The sequence below is a fragment of the Plasmodium brasilianum genome, chromosome 2 (genome assembly GCF_023973825.1).
Source record: "Plasmodium brasilianum strain Bolivian I chromosome 2, whole genome shotgun sequence".
NCBI lineage: Eukaryota > Apicomplexa > Aconoidasida > Haemosporida > Plasmodiidae > Plasmodium > Plasmodium brasilianum.
In genome coordinates, this window is record NC_090115.1 from 906,325 (window position 1) to 931,706 (window position 25,382).

The 25,382-nt window shown below is 20.5% G+C and overlaps 1 protein-coding gene across 1 annotated transcript; it reads right to left on the reverse strand.

Moving 5' to 3' along the window:
• Positions 1–9,329: 9,329 nt before the first annotated feature.
• On the reverse strand, positions 9,330–17,686 carry MKS88_000778 (uncharacterized protein; the record flags this gene model as incomplete). The annotated part of the gene is made up of 3 exons (XM_067219102.1): positions 9,330–17,085; positions 17,203–17,470; positions 17,632–17,686. The coding sequence occupies 3 exons, from the start codon at positions 17,684–17,686 to the stop codon at positions 9,330–9,332; spliced, it is 8,079 nt and encodes a 2,692-aa protein (XP_067075560.1).
• Between the last annotated feature and the right edge of the window lie 7,696 nt (positions 17,687–25,382).

A 25,382-nucleotide genomic window follows, 5' to 3' on the forward strand; every position in this document is an offset into this window, starting at 1 on the left:
ATATTTTAAATAATTTCAATACGGGTATACCCTTAATAAGTACTGAAAATGTCGAATTATATAATGTGTTAATGAAAATTATCATGGATTATAATTAGCTTCAAAATATTAAAATTTGATATATTTATACATGTAGAAAGGAGGAATAAAATTTAGATAAAAAATATACACATTACTATTTATTATACTTAATTATATATGAATTAAATTTAAAAGAAATTTCCAAAATTCTCAAAGTGCATTTTTATAAGTTAAAGATTCGAATAATAATAGATAATTTTATTAAAATAATATTTTATTATAATTCCTTATTTTATCTGATTTAATTTTTCTTTTCTTTCATTTTTGTCTTTTTTTTTTATTCATATTTATATCTTCTATTATTATATTTATAATAATCAATAATATATATATATACATAATGCATTGATGAAATATTGTATTAATAGAGATATATTGAGTAATAAAATTATAGTAATAAAATGCGCAACAGTATACACTAGTAAAATGTTTTCATATAATCTTTTATATATAAATCTGTAGAAATTAATTGTATAAAAATTTTTTTTACCAATTATCTACTAATTATCCTATTATAATGTTTTTTAATAATATTTCTGATAAAAATTATTGATATAGGAGCACTATTTTACATAATATTTATAAATTTATAATATTTTATATAGTTTTCATTTTATGTATAATTTTATATTATGTGGTTAATAAAAACTGAATTTACAAAATATAATTATTTAATGTGTCCATAGTTTTACTTTTATGTTATAAAAAATATATGATATTTATACAATTTATAAAAGTTTAATAATTTCTTTTGTTAATTCTTTTTATGGAATACGTTTTTTCATATTAATGAAGCAATTCCAATAATATAGTTCTGAAAAGAATATTAAAACCAAAAAAGTTGAACTCATATGTATACTTGGTTTCATGAATTTTTAAATAATACACAAATAGCATGATATATAATAAGAAGTAAAACAAATAAATAAAACATCTCCCTTTTAAAATATATATTTTCGTTTGCAACATTTACTCTTATATATGTATGTATAATTTTTTTTTTTGTTAATATTGAATGTAAAAATATTTTATGAAATTATTTTTCTTTTCATAAATAATGCATATATATAAATAGAGTAGATTTTGTTTTAGGTTCAAATTACTAGTAGGAAATAATCTTAATCTATGAAAACAATCTTATATTTTTGTAGGTATTCTATGTAGCACATCATTACATTTGAGTGTAATAGTTCCGTACACATAAATGAAAGAACAGTTTAGATTTTTATTTTTATTATTGTACTTAAGTAATTTTTTTTCTTTTTAATTCTGTTTTATAAGGATAACTTAAATATATATGAATTAATATAACGAAAACAAAATATTATGCGCATTTATATTCTGCAAAGAACTGATAATAGCATTATTGAACTGCGGTTATTCTGACATTCATTAAATATATATAAGAAATTACCATATCATGTTTTTTTATTCTTTTTATTTATGTAATTTAAAAAAAAAAAAAAAAATATATATATATATATAATTGAAAAGAAAAAGAAGAAATTAAATAGAATAGTTTTAAAACATTATATTTACGAATAATGAAATAAATTATACTTAAAAATTATAACTAAAACAATTATAATACAAAAGGAAAAGAAATTTATTCACCTTTTAAAAAAATATTTTACGATAGATAAGGCAGAATATAGAGATTTGATGTTTTAAATATATTATGACCAATTAAAGGATGAATATGCTGTAATTATTATAATGTAATGAGTTGTAGAACTTATTTCTTAATTCGTTTATTATTACTATTATTACGTTTTTGTAATAATTCATATTTATAAAAAAAAAATAACCAGTTTTTCAAAAATGAAGTGTTTATAAAATTAGAATTATTAATAGGAAAACATCATTAAAATTGGTAGATACTCTCATAATACATAAGTCATTGTATTATAACTATATTCTATACGTTCTATATTCTACGAAAATTCAATAATTTGATGTATTAAAAATCACATATATTTCTCTTAGTTTATTCTGAAAAGGAAAATAAAAAGTTTATTAATTTAGAGTATTACATTAAATAACTAAAATTACAAATTTTACATAATTGTTAATGAATTCCAATTGTATTATTTTAATTAAGATTATTTTTTATAAATAACATTAAGGTGAAAATTATGTAATACCTCTATACAATTATATGCTTTTTGTTCATGTCGTAAAATTGATTATAAATATATACATACATTTTATTATAATGTTATTAAAAAATATGATATTTAAAAAAAGAAAAACATGTTCATTATTATCCAAAGCATATTACATTATCATTAATTTTTTCATTACTAAATATATTACAATATTAAAAATGTATATTATGGAATAAAGAATGAATTCACCATTATTTACTAAAATTGCTATATTTATACCTTTAACTTGAATATGCAACTTTTATAATAATGTAATATGATAATATTATTTAAGAATATTTGTATTGTTTATATTGTTACGGTTTTATTTTTATTAATGTTGTTTATTATCCTTAGAGTTTTTATTATTTTAAATTGCAAAAAAAAAAAAAAAATTTTTAAGGCATGATTAACATATATGTGGATGAGAACTTCAGTAATAGTAAAAAATTACATAATAGAGCTTATTAACAGTAATGTTTAAATAGAATATTGATTCAAATATTGTAGAATTAAAAGAAGAGATATCTAACAATACAGTGTACGAGAAAAAGAACATATCTAAAAATGAAAGAAGGTGACAAAAAAAAAAGACAATTAAATAAAAGTTGATTAAATAAGGCTTAATAGTATACAGAAGTTATGAATTATAACAATGGAATGTTTAATGAAAAACGCTTTCATTTTGAAAAAAAATTTATAAATAATAGAGATTAGGATGAATTTCTTGAAAAAAACGGGAGAAATCATAACAGATTTAAAAAAAAAAATAAAATTTAGAAGTTAATGATTGGAAATTGCTTTCTTTTCTCTTTCTTTTTGTTAGGAATAGGATATCCGTTATTGCGGGTATGAATGTTATGTACGAAAAAACGTGTTAAAATATTCACAGCTTTATTGGAATTAGTAAAAAATTATCTATCCAATTAATCAGAAGATTATCTTTTTCTAATTTTATTTGTAGTGATTATCATTCTATTATCGGTCGTATTTATAATATCGATTCTTAAGTTTTTTTAAAATAATGAAAAATATAAAAAATTTAAGTTTACGATTGAGCAAAATAGATAACAAGAAATATGTATTTATTTATAAGGAAGTAATTAATATGATACATCTGTAGCAGTTTTAGTGATATATTTAATAAACACATATATAAGTGCTTAATATTTGTGAATGACCCTAAATACACACAACCTTATTGATTTAGAATCTTATAAATATATTCTCTTAATTTTTTTTGTGAATTCTAACATTTTAATGTTTTTCTGTTTTTATTTTATATAATTTTTTCAGTTCGTTTGAACATTATGACTTAATATATATATTTGCTTATCCAAATATACTTCTATAGAAAATATATGTTTGTGATTTAAAATTAATATATAATGGAACAATTTATATAATTTTATTGAAGATTTGTACTAATTTATATTTTAGATATAATGAATTCTAGTTTCTATTTATTGTAATTTTATGGTCTAAAATGATTATTTGTTAATGTAATTGATTAAATGTATGATTAGCTTTAAATTAAAAATAAACGCAACTTGTTTTATGTTTAACAATGGGAAATGAAGGTATCCTATTGCATATATGTACATTACATAAGAAGAGACATAATATTTATTATATAAAATATATTTTTTTAAAAATTTGTTATAAAACCATATATATTGTTAAAATATTTATAATAGATATATTGTTTTTTGTGCATGGTATAATTAGGAAAATATAACATTTAATTTTATAATGTCGTTAATATATATGGAATATTTATATTTGTTTAATTATTTTGGGTTTCTCAATTTTTACAATAAAATAATAATATAAAATTATTTATTATTTTATTACATGATTAGCTATGGGATAAATATAATTTTACAACAATCAGATGAATATATATTGTAGGGAAAATTTATAACCAAATATTATATTTTTTTTTTATTTTTTACATCCTTAAAATATTAAATTAATGAATTAAATGTAATAATATATTAATAGATAAGTTGTATAAGATATTTTTTTTTTATTTTCCATAATAGTCAATTTTTAAATATATCTATATAAAGGTAAAAAGCTTAATTATCATTAGGACTAATGAAAGTAAACAAATTTTTTTTTGCTAATGTATAATAATTTATAGGCAATTATTTATACATCTGAGCTATCCTTTTGTGTTGTATATAAATATGTTGAATTAATGGTAATTATTATTTTAAACTTATATAATAAATATACGATTTATAATAACAATTAGTAATATATTCAAATTTATAATAATCATTTTTTAATAGAATAAAAGTAATAAAACATTACAGGAATTATTCTTTTGTAGTTAATTGATAAATTCTTTACTTAGTTCCAATTAGATAAATTTTAACATGCTCTATTTAAAAAACTGTTCTACACATTTGTACAAGATTAAATTAGATAGGTGCATTGTATAAGATTTCTCATGAAATTTTTTTGTTAGTAATTTTATGGATAAATTTTCATTTATCATATATTATTTCTTAAATATTCAAATGAATATGCTAATATAATATTATTATTTGTAGCATTTTGTACACATATATACATTTTAAAAAGCATTACTTAGTGAATGAAAAAACACATGCATATTTTATTCTTTGTAAAAGTGTGTTTAGGATATAGGTGAGATAAGATTAGAATATATAAAAAATTCTCCATTGGAAGAATGAAAATATCGCTAAGTTTTTTAATAAAAAAAAATGTATTTTTTTTTTTTTTTATATCATGCATTAGCAGAAAGGTTAAAAAATAATTTTCTATGTAAATAATATATATATATATATTGGGTATTTTTGAATTTAGTAAAATATTATTTCTTTTAAAGTAAACAACTGTATATTACCAAGTATATGTTGAATTAGGAACAGCCTAAAAATTGAGAATAATGACAAATATTCTTTTGAAATTTAGGAAAAATATTGCAATAATTTTTATTACAAACTTTAGTTTTATATAGATCACATTATATCTCTTCTTATATTTATAATTATATTGTTAGTAGTATGTTAAAATAAATATTTGTAATGATGTATATATTTTAAAATTTTTTATAAACTTTTTATTATAAAATTTTTTTCTGAATTTTTATGAATTCTTCAAGAGAATCATGCAGAATGTCCATATTTTATCATGTTATAATTATAGAATATCAATTAAATGTTAGTTACTTAAGGACTTCATATATGGAGAAATAAATAAGAGTTTTTATTGAAGATATTCTTAAGAACAACTTTAATAATTCTGTGTTCTTAATAACAAGCAATTTTCATTGAATTACGGGAGAAATTTATTTATTTGGAAAACTATAAGTGCGATAATTCTTGTTTTACCTATTTTACTTGTTTATTGTGACATTACGAATATATAACTTTAAAAAGATGACAATTAATGTATTATTATATGTGTTAATTATAAATTGAGTTAATTTTTGATTAGAAATATTGTGCATGTATTGCTATCTATGATTATAGGATAAATGATTATTTTTGTTTTATATCATATGAAAATTGAATTTCTGGTAAATAATATTTTTGCTGTACTAATTTTTTATAGATTAGATAAAGTAATCCCAAATGATAACATTTTCATCTAAGGTATTTTTAAATTTGGGAAAAATTGTGTTTTACTTATAAAAAAAATAATGTTCTAATTTATGTAGTGAATGTTAAATGTTTTAATTAAAAAACAAGCAAGAAAAAAAATGAATAAAAAAACTCTATTTTCAAATAGTAGAGGAATATAATTTTCAGAAAAAGAAATATAAAATAAAACAGATAAAAAACAAATATATAAACCAATAATGTATTTATAGTTGACAAAGTATTTAATGGGTAGTAAATTTAAACTTGATAAATATTTTAATATATATGTACTTTATTTTTTTTACTTTGTACAATTATATAGTATACATGTTAGAGATAATGCTATAAATTTTAATGTAATATACAATGAATTAATAATATATAATTATCTCGTTTAATAAATAAATAAACTAATGTAAAATACAATAAAATAAGGAATGTATTTATTAAATAATCTTAATTTTATAATTATTAGTTGCTCTTCTTATATCCAACAGTAAATGTCGATATCCGAGTATGGTATATATTGGTAAAATAAAATGATTTTCTCATATTTGACTTAAATTATTAAGTAACAATCATTTATCATATATAATGTATGAGATCTGTTTATGCTTATTTTTTTATCATTTTTTATGAACTTTGTTCTAATTATTTCAATTTGTGTATCATTGCATTCTATGTGGAATGTTTTATGCTATTTTATATTCACTGAATATTCATAGTGTATGCGTTTATTTTATGTTCGTATTACGGATGAATATTTATTTCTTCCTTATAACTTTTTACTCTACATCTTCTCATATATGGTACAAAAAAGTAAAATATGTATTTATTTTAGTATTACGTACATTTTTATGAATATTACATTTTTATTCATATTGTGGTTAGGAGGTCTATAAACTTTTTTAATTATGTAAATTTTACATATAAGTTTAAACAATTACTTAGAAGTAAACATAGATATTTGAGGTTATAAATGAATAAACCATTTAAATTTAATGTTATAAATATATAATAAACTGCTTTTTACAGAAAGTTTTTATTATAATTTTTTCCTTTAAATATTATGTATTCATCTTATAATATATTTTTGATATGGAAATAACTTCTTTTTATTTAATATGCACTACTTTAAAATTACTCGTGAATGTCAATTAATATTTCTCATAAAAAAATTATACATTTTTTGAATTAGAATATTACCAATAAATAAAAACTTTACGGATGTGTTATTATAACATCTCAAAAAGTTGTTATATCTTACGAAAAGAGGCATACTATAGATGCATTATCGTAAATTTCGATGGTTGAGTAATTTTACAATTGAGATATACCTCTTTTTTTTTTATAAGATAATATTAGCATTGACCTATATATAATATTAAAGTAGTATGTTAATCATTTTTATAATCAATTGTTTTTTTTTCTATTAAATCAGTATACCTTTATTTATACGTAATTGTTTACTCTCATTAGATCAGACAAATATTATAATGTTTATACATCATTAATCGGATTAGGTTATACTGCTTTTATTAATAATTATTTTTTAGTAATTTACAATAACATTCATTTTCAATTTTTTGTATTCACGCTTTTTTTGAGGATTTCTTCAAATTATTCCATTTCATTTTTTGCGAGTATACTATGCCATCACTGAGTAATGCTAAGGTTCAATATTTTGGTCCTTTCTTTGAAATATACAGGTGTAAGCAAACCATGCTTTATATTCATTTTCTCTCATTAAATATTGATATAAGGAAAATATATATAATTTTTATACGATACTTTATCAATTATGTAGATTTCTTTTTTTTATCCAGAGTAAATAATTCTATATTTATGAATAATGGAATGCGTAAAAGAAGTGTGCTAAAAAGTTAATTTACATTTTTGAATATAGTTAATAAGAATTAAGGTCATGTTAGTAATCCTTTCATTTATATTAAGCCATATTTCGTCAACAAGGGACAGATTACTTAAATAGAATATACCTTATTTCATTAATTCTAGTGATCATGAACAAAGAAAAAAATATATTGATGTGACTTACCATATATCTTTTTGAACATGTAATGAAAAGAAATAAAATCATATTTAATTTAACACACTATTAGCAATAGAAATTATAGAGTCTAATGATTACACTATGATATATTAGTTTTAACATAATGTTATACTTTATTTAATATTTTATATCAAATGACCTTCTAAATGAGAAAACCGCCAAAATGTGTTGTACTTATTAAAGATACAATATAAATAACTATGAATTTAAAAAAAATTTAGTTTTATATTGTTGTAATAATGTACCTTTTAAGACCGGAAGTTACAATGAAATATGTGATCTAATATTTAAATAAATGGCAAATCTACTAATAAACACTAAGCAAATGGTTTAAGATATGTATATATCCCTATTATGTGCATATTATAATTAATAAGTTTTTTGTCATTATAAATATTTTATTTTTATTCATTAATGAAATAACTTATTACACAAATTTCTTATATATAATTTTCACTGTTCATTACGCATGAACAAAAATGCATTAATTTTTATGTAAATACATTTTGTTTAACAGCTCTATGTATTAATATTTTATCATTATAATTTTTATGAAAATAAATGATTATAAAATTGTGAGAGTATATAAAAAAAAAAAATAAAATAAACAAAAAATTAATAAAATGAAATGAAAAATTGAGTTATAAAGAAGAATAGAAGAATATAAATATACGTTTTTTAAAACCCCAAAAGTACAGACAATTCTATATTTGTATAAAAAATTAGAGAACACTTGTAATTAAGTTTTAAACAGTGCTATTTTTAGTAACAACGTTTCCTACTCTTTATTATTAATTTTAAGCCTACATATTTCATAATTTAATTTTAAAATATTTAATTCATTAGCTTATTTACATATTTTTCAAATATAATGAAAAATAAAAAGCATATAATTGTATAATTAACTGAATATCATAAGCTTTAGAACATGTTCGATTTAATTTCACTAGCTGAAGATAGGTAAAATCTGTTCAGAAAAAATCAGATGATTTATATGTTTCATTTATGTAAAAATAAAATAAAATTAACAAATAATTAAGAAAATAAATTATATTATTCATATAAAATACGCAGAGTGATAGATACTGAAGTTACAATATATTTTACAAAAGCTGAGTTACATATAAAGGAAATGTTGAAAATATAACATCTGCAAAATTAGTAGTGTATTAGTATTATAATACAAAATATTAGTATAATAATAATGGTTTTCTCTTCACCATATATCTTTATAATTTCTCTTATGAAATATACTTTTTTTATTATATATTAAATTTTTAATATGATTAAAATGTCTCAACTGTTTAACGCTCCTATTTATTATGATTTGCATACTTACAGGGATGAAGAAATATTAATGTTATATATATATATATATATATACATACCTGTTTGTATTTTTTTTATTTAGTACTACGCATAATCGTCTTCATTAAAACAAACTTCGATAACTTCTTCTTTATGTTGTAAATTAAGACTGCCATTATTTTCAAATCCTTCATCATCTACATTGAAGCATTCCTCTTCTGTTTTTTCCTTATTCATAAAGGCAGCTAAAGCAACACCAGAACAAATGGAAAAGCCAAGAATAATTCCACCAGCAAAACGAATATTTTCGTTTGCTCCTTTAGTTCTTGAGTTACTTTGATCATTGGATTTTTCATGTTTTGAATTTTCCTTTGCATGCTGTGTATGTTCATGGATTTTAGTTAATAAATTTTGTCTATAAGGACTTAAAATTTCAGGAATAGGTTTATTTAATGTCTTCAATTTATCTTCTATATATTCTACTTCCCTATTAGTATTATTTATTAAATCTGTCATTTTATTAATGTAGGATTGTAACTCCTCAATTATTTTATCTGATTCAGTTATGCATTTTTTTGCAGAATTATAAATGTCAACATTACTATTTATGGAAAATGTATCAAATAATTCATTTATTAATATTTTCTTTTTATCAATTCTGTCTAATACACCTTCAGTTATATGTAATTCATTTTTAGTTTCTTCATTATAATTTGTAATCTTTTTTATTATATTTTTTATTTCTTCCTCATTTGTCTTACCTTTCGTGCTTTCAATTTCACTTTGAATATTTTTAGACATATTTTCAATAAATTTTTCTTCCTTATAATCATTTTTTATTTCATTGAAAATTCCGTTAATATCGCTAAAGTTGTTTTCTATTTCTATTAGTTTCTGCTTTTGTGGTAAATTGTTTGAAAAATTTTCTCTCATAATATCTATGTTTTTCAAAATTTCTGAAGTAAATTTATTTGTTTCATTATTATTATATAATTTCTCATTTTCCTGAATATTCTTTAATATTTTGTTAAGATCTTTTTCTAAATTGTGTATTCCTTGTTTAGTTTTTGTTAAATCCATCCTGTCCACATTTTCTATATCAACACTTTCTTTTTCAATTGTGTGACTCTTTTCATATTCATTCGCATAATTTAACAAGCTTTTTGCACTGTTTATTAAATGAGAAATTTTATTTACATATATTTTCAATTTTTTGTCTTCACTATCGTTAATTTTTTCTAATTCTTGCAATTTTTTTATATTAGTATTAATATCTTCATATATTTCATTAAATTTATTAGCGGATTGTAACGTGAATTTTTTATCTGCAAGAGCTAATTCCTTTTCTTTATTTATTATGATAGTTCTAATATCTTGTATGTTATTTTTATTCTTTAATAATTTTGTTTTTTGTGTCTCAATCTCGTTATTAAACAATTTGGCTAAATCATTATATTTATAATGAACTGTTTTTATTTCTTGTAATTTACCATCATTTATTTTTTTGTTAACTTCATTTATAATAATTTTTTTATCCGTCAGCTTATTGTAAAGATTTTTTAATTTTTCTAAGCTATTTTGTAAAATATTTATTTCTGTCTCTTCATTATATTCAAATTCTTTTTTTATGTCATGAATTATTTCTTTTGATTCTTTAACTGCTGTTACCAATTCAGTGTAAAATTTAGTTGCTTGTTCAACATTGGTTGAAGTGTCGTTACCTATGGATTTTGTATCAAAATACGCATCTAATGAAGCAATATAATTCATCATAAAACTATGATTATTTTTAACGTATGACAAAAACTTTTCAGTTTCATGCTGTTTCTTATTAATTGTTAATAAATCATTTTCTATTTTCATACTAAGGTTCTCCTTTATTGATTTGTACATAAATACTGTATTTTCTTTTCCTTGCTTTAATAGTTCATCAAAGGAAGTGTTACTTTTTGTAATAATTTTTTCTATTTCTTCTATATTTTTATAAATTTCATCTAAAGATAATTTTTCTTTTTGTATTATTTCACCAACGTTTTCTTTTACATTTATTTTTTGAACTTTTATTTCTAATTTATCTAAGGATACTATGTAATTATCAAAACTGACTTTTAATTTATTCAATTCTGATTCATCTACAGTGCTAATCTTTTTTTGATTATAAGATTCACTTAATTGCTTTAATTTTTCATATTTCGATTCATCCAAAATATGATTGTAACCTTCATTATTAAACTTAATTTTGTCTAAAGTGTTATATTTATTGAAAATATCATCAATTTTACTTAATACCAATTTTTTTTTACTTTTTGTATTATTTATTTTATTATATAATGCAATCATGGACTTAATATTAAGATTCATATCACTTAAATTTTTAATTAATTTTTCATTTTCTTTTTGTTTTGAGTCTATAACTTCTGAATATTTAATTATCTGAAGAAGATTCTTATGGGCATCTCGTATGTCGTTATACACATCGAATTCTTTTTTATTTCCTTCTTCATTTTCAGTTTCTAATTTTATAGCTATTGTCGACTCAAGTTTTAATTCTGATGTTGTAATGGAACGTTCTTCTGCAGATCGTTCCAATGATAATAATCCTTCTGCAATTTTAGCATCTATAAAATTCGCTGACAAAACTATGTGTGAAAACATGTTTTTTGCTTTATTTTTATATGAATTATGTATTTCGTCCTGCAGACTCCTATTTTTATCTACTGCTTGTTTTATTATATCTAATATACTATTTTGATCGTCTAATTTTTTAATATCTTCAGCGAGTAGTTTAATGGCTTCATGTATTTTGTTAACCTCAGAATATTCATGTGTACAAATTTCATTAATTTTTTGTACTTCTTCTTTTATATGATGTATTAGTCTGAAGGATTCCTTTTTTTTAATATCATTCAAATATTTTTTTGCCTCATCTTCTTTATTTCTAAGTTTTGTTTGTTCATTTTGAGCTTCTTCTCTCAGTCTTTTTACTTCATTATAATTTTTTGAATTATCTGAAGTGTTTTTTACATTATCCTCAATTATTTTATAGGATGCATCAAATTCATCATATATTTTATATATCCTACTTTTGTACTCTTCTAAATTTTCTTCAAAATTATATTCTTTTAAATCTTTTCCTTTAAAAAAGGAAATAAATGTTTTCATTGATGAATTTAACAATTCTTTTGTTGTATCCATATATAATTTTACTTTATCAGCTATTTCTTTAATCTTTTCCAAAATTCCAATTTCATATATTTTTTTTTGTTTTTCCAATTCTATTTCTATATTTACAATATTAGAGTCTATTTCATCCATTTTTCTTTGTTTGTATAACATAAGTTCTTTTGTGTCTTTCATCTTGTTAAATTGTTCTGTATAAATACTTTCTTCCTTTTTAGCATTCTCTAAAGTATTTTCTCCAATCGTTGCAGTTATTTTTGATATTACACTTAATGAATCATTAGCTGAAGTTAAAATGCTTCCTATTTCTTTTTCTATAATATTTACATTTGATAGATTTTGTTCTACTCTTCCTAAGTTATACTGTATAATTACATTTGCATTCGAAGATTTTTTATTATTAAAGGGATCTTCAATTTGAGTGATATTCTGTTTTTCATTCAATTTTTTTAATTTTTCTTGGAATGATCCCAATTTTTCTTTAATCTTACCATGTTCAATTTTGATATAATTCATTATTTGCGTTGCTTCATTTTTCATTTTTTCTGATTTTGTTTTTATTCCTAAAATTAAAGACTCCCTTGAAATAGTCGTAATATCTTCTTCATATTTTAGGAATGATTTATAATTTTGTTTTGCATTTTTTTCATTAGATGTAACTTCCTCTAAATATTTTACACACTGGCCAATATTATCATCAACATTTTTCGTATCAACGTGATGTCCCTTTTCTTGTAAAAATTCGATTTTTTTTTTTGCTGTATTTGCTTTAATAATTTCTGACATAATTTTTTCTTTATATTCGTCTCCCTTATTTAAAAATGCATTTATATCTTTTTTCTTATTCTCAATTTGCTCTTTGATATTTTTTATTTCGTTTACATTTGTATCAATTTGTTCATTGTCTAAACTTATTTTAATGTCATTTTTATATATTTTCGCTTTATCTATGAGTGTTTTCACTTCTTGAATTAGGGTATTTGCTTTTTCAAATTCAGTTTTTGCCTGTTCGTTATATTCTTTAGCATCTTCAGTGTTCTTTGATATTGAATCAATAACTGCATTAGAGTTATTCAATGAGATCAAATTAATAGCATTTTTAATTTCCTTAAGAGCCTCTTGCATAGTATTTTTTTCTTTTCTAAGATCTTGCATGTAATCGTTTACTTTTTTTTTAATCTCTTTTATTTGATTTACATTATTGTTTTCATTAGCTATATTCAGTTCATTTTCAGCACTTACAACAATCTGATCTATTTTACTGTTACTAGTTTTACTTTTCTGGTAATGTACATTATAATCCATATCATTTACATATTTTTGATCACCATCGTGGGTATTATGTTCTATTGTAATAATTTGTTCATTGGATGATTCTATTACTTTCATCACCTGTTTAGCATCTGCGTTTTCGTCCCTAATTTGTTGAATAATGTCATAAATTAAAATTCTTTCATATTCTAATGTTGTGTGGTCTACCTTTCCTAACTCACTTTTAACTTCTTCTATTTTTAATTCTTTGTACGTACTTTCCATTTCTTCATATATTTTACCCATGTCACTGATTTTTTCTTTGAATTGCATATCTTTAGATTTCAGTACATTTGATTTTTCTATGTATTTACTGGATTTTCTTTCAAGATCATTTAATTGTGCAACTTTATTATCGATACTACCCATTAGAGCTTCAGTATTTTTTTTGAAAGTATTTATTTTTTCTTTAATTATATTATTTGTATCTTTTTTAATATATGTTTTAAAATCAAAGGCAGATAATGTTGTTTTCATTTGTTTGAGAGACTTTTTGTTTTTCTCAATTTTCTCATTTATTTCTTTATTTTTCTCTGTTATAAACTTATCACTTAATATTATAATTTCACTATTTTGTTCTCTAATTAGATCATCAATTTTTTTATTTATCGCTTGATAATTGGTATTTAAATTATCTATTTTAAAATTAATATGATTCCAGTTCATTATTTTTTCATCCAATGTTTCCAAAGTTATATTACCATTTTTCCTAATATGTTCCTTTAATTTTTTACTAAGAGTTGAAATATCATGTATACTATTTTTTAAATTATTTATAGAACCATCAGCCAATTTATCCTTTATATCATTCTTTTCTCTATTCAAACTTAATTCAAATTTTGTCTTATCATTTTGTTGTATTAAGTTAATATTTTTCATTGCTTGAATTTGCATATCTAACTTTTCATTTAAATAATTTTTATTTTTTATTAATCCATCTACCAATTTGTCGTTAGTATCTAAATGGTTTATAGCTATGTTTAAAGTTTTAATAATGTCTATATATTTGTTTGAAATTTCAATTTCGTATATGATTTTATTAACTTCTTGCTCCTCACTATTATGTTCTTTTTCATATTCACTCAATTTTAAATCTATGTTTTCATTATTATAGTCGTTTAACAAGTTATCAATATCTATATATGTTTTCATATTAGGATTTTTAAATTTTTTCAATATTATATCATATGATACTAATTTATGTTTAGTTGCTTGTACAATGTCCTTTAATATATTAATTTCACTAAATATTTTACTTCCTTTATTTAGAATAGTGTTCTTATATTCTAAGAATTCCTTATATGTATTCTGTCCTACAGATACATCTTTATCATTTTCATGTAATTCATTAAGAAACTCATTTTTTCTATTAATTATATTAACTTTGTATTGTTTTAATTTTTTTTTATCTTCTTTGTAACCCTCCATACTTTTTTTTAAATGACCATGTTTATCTCTTATCTGATCAAATGTATTTGATATTTCATCGTATATACTTTGAAATCGATTACCAATAATATTATTTTTAAGAGTTAAAATGTCATTTGATTCTTTATCCAAATTATTCAATATTTGGGTAGCCTGGTCACATTTCATTTTTGATATCCCATTATGTACTTCTGTTGTTTTCTCTAGCAATTTATCAATATCATCTACATTACCCCCTTCATAAGTTACATTTTTAAGTTCTTCTACAAGTTTTGATGAAGTATCAACAAATTCTTCTTTGTTACCGTTGAAGAAATTAGTAATGATGGAATCAATTTTTTTCTGTATTTCATTTTTTTCATTTGTGAATTGAACCACATTAAGTTGTGCTTCATTAATTAGTTCTTCTATTTGTGCAATATTTTCATATGTATCTTCTTTTTTGGAAATAATCTTTTTTATTTTGTCTATATTTTCAGTTATATATTCCAATTTATTTTTTATTTCCATTTTGATAGAATTGATATGTGTTTCTTTTTCTTTTATGATTACCATTTCTTTTTCATGAATTTGAATTTGTTTTGCTAATTCTTCAATTTTAGTTTTCATATGAATAACTTTTTTATAGTTTTCTTCAATTAGTTTAAAATTATTTTGCATTATTGGCCTACTTGTTTTTATTAAAGCTATTAGATTTATAAGTTCTGTAGCTCTCTGAAGGAAGTTTGAAGGAGTTACATTTTTTTTTATTATAGTGTCAATTTCATTTTTTTTTGATGTATTGGTAATATATGTCTCTTTTATAGAAGCAACTAGTGGTCTTAATTCTTCTAAAGCTGCTGCTTGTTGAACTCTTATTTCATCATAATTTGCTTTAACTTTTATAAATTCCGTATTTGTTTCAGTGCTAAGATTTTTTGCTACTTCGGTGATATTAGTATATACATCTTCTCCAAATTTTAGGATTTTCTCAGAATCTGAAACTTTCGAATTAATGTCTGAAGGAAAAGACTCATAATCCAGAATTCCTCTATTCTTTCCTTTTAAATTGGTTAAATATGAACTAAAATCGTGAAAAATCAATTTTTCTTTGTTTTTCAATGTAGTTTCCATTCTCCTGATGTGTTCGATACTAAACCTAAAATTGGCCGTACTGTTAGATATGAAATTGTAATAATTTATAATATTGTTAACAGACACATGTATTTGTCTTTTATCATTTGCATATGCTTTTATAGAACTTAATGCAGATATATAATTTTCTAAATGTTCACTATATCTGCTAGAAATAAGCTTCATATCATCTAATAAAAATTTTGTTGCACTTATAAAAACGTTTTGACCTAATTCTTTCTCTATTTTAGATAATATATCAGTACAAGAATCTAAATGGTTCTTTAGATTAATAATATAATTTCTATAACTGTCATAAGGTATTTTCTTACTTTTTTCTATATACTCCTCACATACCTCTTTATATGTAGATGCTTCACAATTTTTGTTACAGTTTATATTTGATAATAAAATAAATGTATCTGACTTAATATTTATTATCTGGTTCATAATATGTGTACTTTTATCTGAAAAACATTTCCTGTAACTATCCAATTTTCTTTGAAATTCATTATGTTTTAAAGCATATGTGTTTATGACTAATTTCTCTTTCCTAGGATTTAGTAAAGTATTATATAATTTTATCAAGTACTCTTTTTGTGACTTACAATTATTTACAGTTCTTTGAATTTCTTTAAATAATGAGTTTACTCTTTTATTCACCATATCTTCATATTTAAAGTAGATTTTAGGGTAAATCCATGTAAAATTTTTTATTTCATAGAAATAATACATTAAAGAATAATATGGATATAATGTAGAAAATATATTTCCTCTCTCATCTGTGAAATCAATGTAATCTAATGTGTCATATGCATCTGTATTTGTACTTTTATTTTGAACAAATGAATTTAAAACAGTACTCAAATTATCATTTACCCTTACCGTTTCATTATCAACTCTACCACGTGTATATAAATTATTTTTTTCCGTTTAAGCATAATACAATGGCGTTTTGGTAGATATATAATTTTTTAAAGTTACTAATGATGCATTATTACGTAAATATGGTTTTTGTAACGAGTCCACATTAATTTCATTATAACTGTTTTTATTATTTTCCTTTTCATTTGAATAGTTGATGCTTTTCAAATTTTCCTCTTTGTTGTTATATGCGAATTCGGTTTTTTCCTTAATATTAGATTGTAGTGGTAATAATGTTAGTCTATCTTTAAGTTTGCTTGAAATTTTCCTATTTTTTTCCTTGCTTGACACTACATAAACATATAATATGTAAAATTGGATGTGTTAGAATGAATAATAAAATTTAATGCCATTAGAATAAATAAACATAAATAGAAAGGTACAAATATACAAATATTTATGCATTTGCACTTATATACATATTTATCTCTTTATATATGAGGTGGTTTACCAAATAGGATAAATAGAATATTATAAATGATTACCCAAAGTATGTTTTTTTCCATAGTTAAAATAATATATGTAATATATCTTATTAATAATTTAAAATATTGAAAATTATTTTTAAGGTGTATTATTTTTATAATTAAATGCATACTTTCGTTAATTAAATAGGTGTTCTGCAGGTTACATTGTTTATCGTTCTTAAAAGAATGAGTCTAATATGCATGTAATTTTCACAAATAAGAGTAATTATGAATACAACATAAAAATTTCAAATATGTTAACATATTAATAGAAAAGTAAAAAGATTGTATATGTAGAAAAGAATAAGAGCTATATTCAAAAATGAAGGATTATATAATCTTATTATTAAAAATCTAATGTTGAATCCAACTGTTAAAAAAATATGTTTGAATAATAAACGTAAAGTAAATATTAAGTAAAAAGGTATATAGAAAAAAATTTCTTTCTTATTTTACAATAGATTTAATCCAAACGAAATATATAAGAATAATACATGTTAAATATATAATAGAAAAATGGAGCACTAAAAAAAAAATTTAAGAATAAGAAATATTTAAAGTAAAACTGTAGATAAAAAGAAAATTATTAATTTTATATTTCTATTTTTTTGGAAAAAAAAAAATTATCCATGAGCAAATATCGACGTAAAAAGGAAGGGTTTATTTTACGAAAAATAATTTATAAATTATGGCTCAGAAATATTTAAAAAAAATAAATTTATTTTATGTACCTATAATTTTAATGAAATGGTCTAAAAATAAATAATTCTTATTTTTTTTTTTTTTTGTTAAATATATTGTTGTTTTATAAGTCTCTATGTAAATATTTATAATGAATGAGGGAAAAATTTACAAAAAAAATTGAAGTGTGTTGTAGAAGAAATAGTAACTGAAGGATCCTTAAAAAAAAAAAGAACTTATATGTAGCTTCTTTGATCTTGTAGATTTTTAATTAATTACTGTGTGCACAGCTTATTTTCTTATGATAATATGTTTCCTTAAAAAAAGTTTATTTGTGAAAATCTAGTAGTGTAACTCAAGATCGAATGATTAATTAATCTCTATTTAAAAAGAAAAATTTAGGTTTAGAATGTATTTGCACCTTTTGTTTATGAATTTTACAATATATTAAGTTTTTTTTGAGTAATTATTTTTAAGGTTAAACAACTCTACACACAAATGAACACACACTCCAAAAAAAAATTTATAATTTGGTTTTGAATTTTAAAGATAACTAGAAATAAGTAAAAAATTGAAAGTTATACTATTTTCCCATAAGGCCTCTTTTTCATAAAAATTTATTTGTTTGTATTTTAATTATTTTCTTTTTTTTTTCTTGCCCTTTTTGTTTATTAACGTACTATTGTACATTTAGCTAAATACCATTTTGATCTTAAAAGTACAAAAATTATAAATATTATTATTCATGATTTATGAATAAGCCACAAGAACTAATGCATTATTGTTAGCTTTAAAAGAGAATTTATAATTTGGTACTTTACATATATTTTTGGGGGTTAAAATATAAATTATATTGTAATAATTTCTGATTTTTTTTTAATGTAATTTTATTATATTTATGACTTATAATTTGAACATTTATTCGCTAATTTTTGAAGGAGTTTCACAAAATTTTATAGTTACAGTTAGTTCTGTAAATTGTGGAACTTACAACTGAAAAAATATGTTTCCTATTATATGTACAATAATCCATATTATTTAAGATTACTACTATTTTAAATTTATTTTTGAAGATTCTTTTATATTTGAACATATAATATTTTTTTGTTTAATTTTTATTGAAAGACATTTTCTTACTTTTTAATTTTTATATACATTTATATATATAAGTAAATTTTTTTTTTACAAATATAAATCTTACTATTATTATTACTACTATTAATGTAGTTTTCTTATTCTTCATTGTTTCATGTGTCAAGTAGATTATTAACGAATGATTACGGGAAATTATAGATAGTAACTTTTACTTTTTTTTTAATTATTAAAAGTATATTTTATAAATTTCACAGTGTACTATATAAATAATAACGTAATTCTCTTACTAAAACGTAAAAGTTCTTAATGATATTTTTGTTTAATATGAAATCTGAAATCCTATAATAAAGTGAAAGTGTTTATCTATTATAAATATCATCTTAAAAAATTTTGAACATTAATATTTACATAATCATTATCATACTGTTACCTATAGTATAGGTATTAAATGTTTCTGGTGTATTTACGTGCGTGCACATACATGTATATATACAGATGAGCGGATATATGTTTTCCATTTTTAAATTATTCCTTTTTTTTTTTTTTAATAAAAATTTTGTAGTTTTAATGAAAGGTAAAATTGTGTAAGTAATTCTTTACAGTCTTTTTTATTTTTACTTTATAAATCTCAGAAAAACTCTTTTCTTAATTTAGTTTTATAATTAAAAGAAAAAAAATAGAGTAATATGTTTTAATTAATGCTCTATATGAAAAGGTTATTTCTACATTTGAGTAACTGTTTTAGTACATAAAGAAATGTTTCTTAAATTTGTTTTTCATTGCACTTTTTAATATACGTTATTCAATCTGTATAAATGATTTGAATTACCTTTGCTTCAAATATTGCAATCTTTCATTAATTCAGCTTTTATATAATTATTATTTATATAATAGGTTTTGTAATCTTGAACTTACAAATACTGTAAACATATATTTATTTATGTATTTTTGAACGGTTAACATCTGTAACTCTATAGTAATAATTGAAATAATATTTAGTAAAAATTTTTTTTTTTTTTATATTTTTTTAATAGCTTTCCTACAATAAGATTATGACGTATTGATATCAAATGCATTATAGTTTATTCTATATCTCTTGTAAAAGAATTATTATTGAACCTATATATGCCTGTATTTAGGGTTTTAATATATTTGTTTCCACTCCTTTATGCGGGATACAAAATAGGGTTACGAGAATTTTGTAAATTACTTTTTTTTTATAATAATAATATTGAAAATTCTTTGGATAGTATGATATATTTAATGATAAAATGAATATATATGAGAAAATAAACCAATGTATCAAAAACAAAAAATATATTTTATATAATTGTGTAGAAATTATTAAAAAAAAAATTTATATAACTATAATGAGAGATGGATGTTAAACCTTAAGAATATATGTGTTCATTGTAATGTAGTATGAATAACTGAATTAATATGAGAATTTATATAGAAAATAAGGAATTATTTTTTGTTTATTTAATATTATTTATAATTTTTTTTCTTTTTTTTGAAGACTTAAAAGTTTTGTATAAATATGGAAACATAAGAGAACATATTATATGCCAATTTGTTCTATAAATAGTTTATTACACCCGATAGATTAATGTAATTTTCAAATTTAATGTGCCTTTAATATAATATATGTTTCTTCAAAACATGAAATGTATGAAATAGCTAAGGAATGTTCACAAAGGATTAAAAATTTCCGTAAATTATATGTTGCATTACATAATTTAAGAAATATGTATTATTAACACCTAATATCATAATCCACAAGACAAAGTAAACTTAGCCAAAATATTACCTAAAACAATGAATAATATATGTTAATTCCTTAATTTAGTATGCAAAAATTATAAAAATAGTTAAATTTTATGTAATGTTAAACTTATTATATTTAACATATAGAAGACATGAATGTAAAGATTTAATGACACAATTAGTGAGAAACTACAAGTTCACAATTTCCTTTAGTGAAATAAAAAGAGGCAACTTAATGAAAATATGATGTTAAAAAGTAACTTTAGGAAAACATGGAATAAGGGAAAAAAAAAGAAAAAAGATTTTATATTTATATATATTTTAGAAGAATTATTAATGAACAAAATACTAATTTATTTGTTTACAACGGTTAATAAATTATAATTTTTTTATGTTATTATTTATATATATATATATATTTAAATATTAGAATCAGAGTGTAATATTTTCCGTGAGTACATATTTGCTGAAATAGAGAAATTATATAAATTTTTATTAAAAATGTAAGGTGAGATAAAATTTATTCTTGTAGTTATCATACATTTACATTGTGGATATTATCGAAAAAATAAGTAAAAAAAAAGTTTTCTCTTTATAATGTTAATGAGTACATATGATGTTTTTTTTCTTGAAGTTTAAGAAATATGAAAGAAGGAATTTATGAAAGTTTAATACACTTTCATAAAGGTATTATAATTTTGGGTTCATCGTTTTTTATTTTACATATGTCTCATTATTTTTTCGTGTAAATGTACTTTTTATATCATTCATTAAAAGAAAAAAGAAAAGGATATATAATGTGTTTGTTTTTATAAGTACGTTGAATAGAAGAAAAATAAATTATGTAAAGAACATAGATTATATATAATAAATTTCTATTATCAATACAATATGTTACCACATTAAAATAAAATATAGAAATAATTCTTGTACGAATAATAATGGTGAATTTTTTTTGGTTAAAACACGTATTATAAAGTTTAGTTGAGTAAACAAGGATATGCTAACTCATCATATGAATAATGTTGAAAAGGCATACGGTCATTTACAAGTAAAAATATTAAAATACTTTAATCATTTAATAGCAAAGTATCTGAAGAATACCCTAATAGTTATATTAGTCTAATATGTATAAATATACATTCCATTTTATTATGTAATATATGCAAATAAATTAGAAATTATATAGATTTTGATTAAATTCTAAAAATTCAATGTTCACAAAGGAATTCATTGCATACGAAGGAATAATTTTATAATTAAATTTTATATATATAAAATAAGTAGATAAAAATGAATAAATGTAACACACTATAATTCATTTATTATTAAAATATGAGAATAAATGAATCAGAAATAACAACAGGTATAGTATAGAATAAATATAATATTAACATCCAACTTTATTAAGAAGAATAAAACTATATATGTGTTAAATATAATTTTTAAATTTGTGTAAAAAAGTAATATAAAAGCTGAAATTATAATAAGGGTTACATTAGTATAAAAACCAATTCTGATGAAGATATATATAAATAGAATAAAATACAAAGTAGTTATGAAGTGTTTTAATGGAATTACAATAATTGTTTGGACATCAAAAACTGATTTTTTATGGAAGAAGGATATAAAAAATTAACATTAGATAAAAAAGAATTAAATGAAAAATTATATTAATATTAATTATTATCTAACAATAGTATAAAAGTAAATACCAGTACAAAAATGTTAACAGCAAAGTATAAATTAGCAAGTAAAACCATTTACAGCATTATAACAAAATGTATTATAAACTTTAGAGCATTTTTTATAAAAAATATCTTTTTATTAACTATATTTCTTTCCTTTTATAATAAAATGAAATAATAATGCAGTATTATGTGGTGAACTATAACAAATATTGGAATTAAAGTAAATATAGAATCCCTTTTTTGGAAATGGAATAAAATATATCCATTTATACAAGTTCCTGTCGGATAGATAAAATGATTAGAAAGCATGGAAAAAATTATTTTTTTCTTGAAAAATGAAAAAGTTCAGAATGGTAAAATATTTCGAAATATATAAAAAATAAGATAGGGAAAAAAAATGTTACATGTATGTATAGATAAAAATAGGAACAATGATAAAAAAAGAATAAAAAAATTTAATCCATTACAGTATGAATATATATATAACGTTGTAAGTATATTTAACATTAAGTAAAATAATAAAAAAAACTGTATAAATAAAATTTAGTAAAGATTTACCATGGAACCTTAATCATTATTATTGTTAGAAGATGTTCCAAATGTGTGTACGGTTAACAAGAAATTAATATTGATAAATAGATAATTTACTTGGAATTTTACTAACGATACAAATGAAGGGGATATAAATGAAACTGCTATCGTATAATAAAAGGTATATATACAAAAAAATCCTCAATTAAGTATATAAAGATACTATTTATAAGGTATATATACATGTTAGTTAATTTTAACAAAAGAGCTACTTTTATTAATGTTTTCACATAATTTTAAAGTTGACAAACGTAAATAGTTATAGTATGGTATATTATATTACTGAAATATTATTACTTTATATAATCACAACTACAATCAAATTTGTAATATAGAATGATAACTAAGGCTCATTGGAAAATATATAATTTTGATATGAATATTTTATAATACATAAAAAAAAAAAAAATAGAAGAAATAAAATTCTTAATAAAGAAGATATATTTAAAATATCTAACAAACCCTTCATCAAAAGAAAAAAAAAAATATTATTATTATTTCTGTAAAAATTTAAATAATAAACATAATTTTAAAATATATTTGTTCAATTGTGTCTAAAGTTAAATTGGATCTTCTCTTTCTAACTTTATTTTCGTAAAAATTTTTTACTTATACATTAATTATTAAAATTTGGCATTTTTAGTAATTTTACCTTTTTTTATATCCATTATGTTTGTTATAGGTACTTTTAATTAAAAAAATATTATAAGGAAAATTAGGAGGTTTCTGTTTTATATTTGTTCATTTATACCTAATATTTATTTCTTGATCATCAGTTGCATTAAAAAATGTATTTGCTTTAGTATTTAATTAGAAGAAATTTTTATAGATGTTTCTATATTTATTGTTTTCTATAACATATGTTTATTTTGTATGGTTTTTCCATCTAACTTAAATATTATTTTTTCTTAAGCCATAAATTTCACTTTTTAAACTTTAGGCTTTTTTTAACAAAGGAATTCTTTCCATTAATAAAAAAAAAATTGTATCAGTGTTTTATATTTTTTTAAACACCGAAACCTTTAAGTAGGTATGATTTTTGTATGTTATCTACCTTTTTGTCCATTTTTTCGTTTTTATGTACTACTTTTTCCATGTTTTTTCTATATTTTCACTATTAACGTAGAAATGGTGTCATCACCTTATATTTCTGTGCCATGCCAAATTTTCACTATTTAAACTTATAATATTTACAATGTTTCAGTCTGTTCATTCATTTTAACTTTTTTGAACTCGTACGTTGCTTTATGTATTAAATCATGTAACTTTTATTATATTTACATTGACCTGGTGTATTATAATACAGTATATATTGGATATTGGGAAAAACTGTGAACATTGTGGTTTTTTATTCTTCTTTTAAAAGATATGGAAAGTAAAATATTTTAAATATGTATAAAAAAAGATAACGAATTAAAAAAAATTTTAAAATGTATACTTTTCTTAAAACTTTTAAAAAAGTGGGTGAATAATAGAATTTTAGGTAAATTATTAAGCTCTGTAGTAGAAGAAAAAATATTTAATTGAAAACCATCGCAAAAGATAAAAAATTAAAATCATTATAAAAAATAGATAGAAAATATATAAGTATTTAAATCCTTTATAATAATGGTTGTTCACATAATATGCTATCAATTCCTTTATCAGATATAATTACATAAATCTTGTAAAAATTATATATTAACATAAGTTTATAAAATGGGGGTATTCTAATTATTATGAGTAAACTTTAATGTTAAAACTTATTTATCTAGTAATCTAACGGTCATTTAGCAAGTATGTAAATTAATAATAATTTTTTTTTCTTTATTATTAAAAATTAAATAAATATAGCTGAAGATATACCAAAAAAAGTGCACTATATAATCAAATAATTTATAAAATTAAATATATAAAAGAATTACTCTTAT